This window comes from Rhagoletis pomonella, unplaced genomic scaffold (genome assembly GCF_013731165.1).
Source record: "Rhagoletis pomonella isolate Grant_MI unplaced genomic scaffold, Rhpom_1.0 Rhpom_scaffold_00004, whole genome shotgun sequence".
Classification (NCBI taxonomy): Eukaryota; Metazoa; Arthropoda; class Insecta; order Diptera; family Tephritidae; genus Rhagoletis; species Rhagoletis pomonella.
Genome location: NW_023458558.1, coordinates 46,745,453 through 46,748,470, shown reverse-complemented (window position 1 = coordinate 46,748,470; position 3,018 = coordinate 46,745,453). Strand labels below are relative to the sequence as shown.

The 3,018-nt window shown below is 32.1% G+C and overlaps 1 protein-coding gene across 1 annotated transcript in view; it reads right to left on the bottom strand.

The window, feature by feature from the left end:
- LOC118738240 (transient receptor potential protein-like) overlaps window positions 1-3,018 on the bottom strand; it is a 14,825-nt gene that overhangs the window by 223 nt on the left and 11,584 nt on the right. The window contains exons 9-10 of the mRNA XM_036469166.1: window positions 660-1,027; window positions 3-48 (exon numbers count right to left, since the gene is read on the bottom strand). Of these exons, the coding sequence (XP_036325059.1) occupies window positions 3-48; window positions 660-1,027 (414 nt within the window). The remainder of the gene's footprint in view (window positions 1-2; window positions 49-659; window positions 1,028-3,018) is intronic.

The following is a 3,018-nucleotide window of genomic DNA, read 5'->3' as shown; positions in this document are numbered from 1 at the left end:
ACTAAGCCGAAGGAAGCCCAAAAGAGTGATTGTGAGGTTTCGAAGAGACTATGAAAAGATAGAGAATATGTATGAAAAGATGTAAAAATTATTTGCAAATATATATTTTCTTATAATCTTATCTTATTACTATACTACTATATTACTATTCATCGATAATAAGAGAAAGGTACTTAAACATTGTTTTCCCTCAATACAAAGTATTAGTGTAAGGTTGCTACTTATTTTCGGTTCTACACAATTTATCTAAAACATCGAAATATGAATATCAAGGGAAAGGTATTGTTGAAAACTTTTGTCTGAAAATATTTTCGATCAGAGTTGTCACGCTTTTATGTAATATAAGTTTTTATTTTGTTAATTTTAATCAGCTATTTTTTGGTATGTATACATAGGGTTGCCACCTAAAACTTAAACTAGAGTTCTTTATAGATACCAAAATCTATTTTTTTTTAATTTTCTTCCAAAATATTTTTTTAAAGCTATCTAAGTGACTAGTATTTGATACTCGAACCTTAAAAACATTAAGAAGTATGTGCACTCCGAGAAAAGCTCGGTCCACTTGGTACTATTATATAATATCTAATTTATTCGTTTACTTTTGCTAAACTCTTTTTTCTACTTCATTTATATTTTAATGCATTTATATCTTCTCTTACTTCGAAAAACGTCGCCAAATGGTGCAAGCCTTTTCCTGATCATCGAAATCCGCCACATCCGGATGCAAATGATAACATTTATTCTTCTCTAATTCCGCATAGTACCACAGCAGCTGGTTCAGTCCACAGCCGAAGGCAAACAAAACCAAAGTGTAGATAAAGAAGAATTTTATAATGTCGATTATCATGCGGCCCAAAGAAACTTGCAAGGGTCCCAAATGTGGATTAATGGAGAAGATATGGACCAATTTCAAGTAGGAGAAGACCATAGCGGCAGCAAACGCACCTTCGGATAGCAACATGGGATCGAAAGGATGCCAGTGTTCGCGGGGGAAGTAGGGATCAATGCCGCGATACCATAAATCGCGCTGAAACAAAAAAAAAAGATAAAAAATAACTTGGTAAAAGAAATTGGTATGAATAGCAATGTGTGTTTAAACGATAAGCATGCCATACGACTTAGGGCCGTTTGCACCATGTCTAGTTAATTCTAACTCCCAGTTAAACATCTTTATCGACGTTATCGACACCCATCATATAACATGTGATCGATAAAGCAGTTAACGTGCTTAACTGAAGGATGTACCTCCAGTTAGCGTTAACTAGACATGGTGCAAACGGCCCTTAAAGTATAATTATTTTTGACATGTTTTCTTTGTTTTTAATATAATTGCTACAGTTTAAAAATCAATAATTCCGCTCCTTGTGATATTCCGGTTAAATAAATAATTTGGCTGAGACATTTAAGTAATAATTGAGGTATTTCGATGAAACTTTGTAAAAGATACTAGAAGAACAAATATTTTTAGATGTTGGAAAAAATTGTCTCACCACTGTTTTGTAGCTACCATTAGGACACTATGTCATTGAATTAAATTAATTGACTTAAATATTTTTGAACAAATGATACCGGTTTTTTTTGCTCCTTATATTTTTAGGCTTGAGATTTTTCTCGAACTTTACTGAGGACTCAGAAATTTTCCTGACCGTTTGGGAATTCTCAATGGTTATTAGGATTTTTCGCATGCTTAAAGTTCCACTGTCCATTTTTACTTTTACTATGCTTTTTATGAATTTCTAAAAAATTAACAGCTAAAATTACTGGCTGTTTTCCGCGAAAACAAATGAATGAGGCGAATATTTCCTTATTTGATTAAGAAATGGGAATTTTAATTTGTTTATTCTTTAACTCTAGGGATTGCAAAGTCGACTTCGACTTTCGACCAAAATCGACTTTTTACTTCTGAATGTCGAACTTTCGTGATCGAATTTCAGTTTATTTGCACTAGCGCCTCTTTAATTAAAGCGTTTCTTCTAACAATGCCGCGGAGTGGTGTTTTGGTCTTATTAAAAAAAATGCCAAAAAACTAAAGTTAAATGTGAAAAAGGTGGTGGAGAAATGAATTTTAGTAACAGTACAACAACACTGTCAAATCATTTAGGAGCATCATATAAAATTATTATACGAAAGAAAATTCCTCGAATTTAAAAACAATGCGACCTTCAAAATCTTCAGTTAATAAAGAGGTAAGACATTTCATGCAAGACAATTTTTTCCATGAGTATACATAAACACCGATCAAGATGTTGCTGTTATTAAATTTCTACCAATACTCGCCACCTCAGTTCTATCGGAAAGGCTTTTCTGCCGTATAAGGCTTATAGCATCGCATTTATGCGAGGTATGAACGCAAAATGATTCCGTTAGTTTTACTTAGAAATTCAAAATTTATATTAAAGTGTACATTTGAATAAAAGCATTTTCACACTGTCATTATTTATGGCTGATTCTTAATATGTGAGCAACACAGAGGCTCCATAAAATTTGTATCGTTCATTAAATGTAATATTTATAACAAGGAATCTTGTCGCACGGTAAAAAATTTTCAAAAAGTGGTTCGCGATTACCAAATATCGATTCAAGATTTTTTTTAGAAATCTTCCGAAATGTTTTTTTTTTGTGAAAATTTAAAAATGTTTAAATTATACCGTGCAACTAAATACAACAAGCAAGAAAAAACCCAAAAAAAAACACTATTTGTTTGTTATGAAAAATGGAAAAAGTAACAGAGCCAAACCGGCAGAAGTTGTAGCAGCTCTTTCGGGGATCATCACATCTCCTCATCAGATTTTTTTTCTAGACTTCAGCAGGGAAGCTCTTCCTTATTCAACCTACTACTATCCTGCTGATGGTAGCCGGTTGAAACTTGCACTTCATAAGACTTAAATTGAAATGAAACTTTTCTAGAAATTCTAAATAAAAAGTTGAAAATGTTGATATAATTTTTTGAATTTCTGTGAACTTTATATAAAGCGTGAAACTATAATATATATGATTAATATTAGAGAATGAACTATG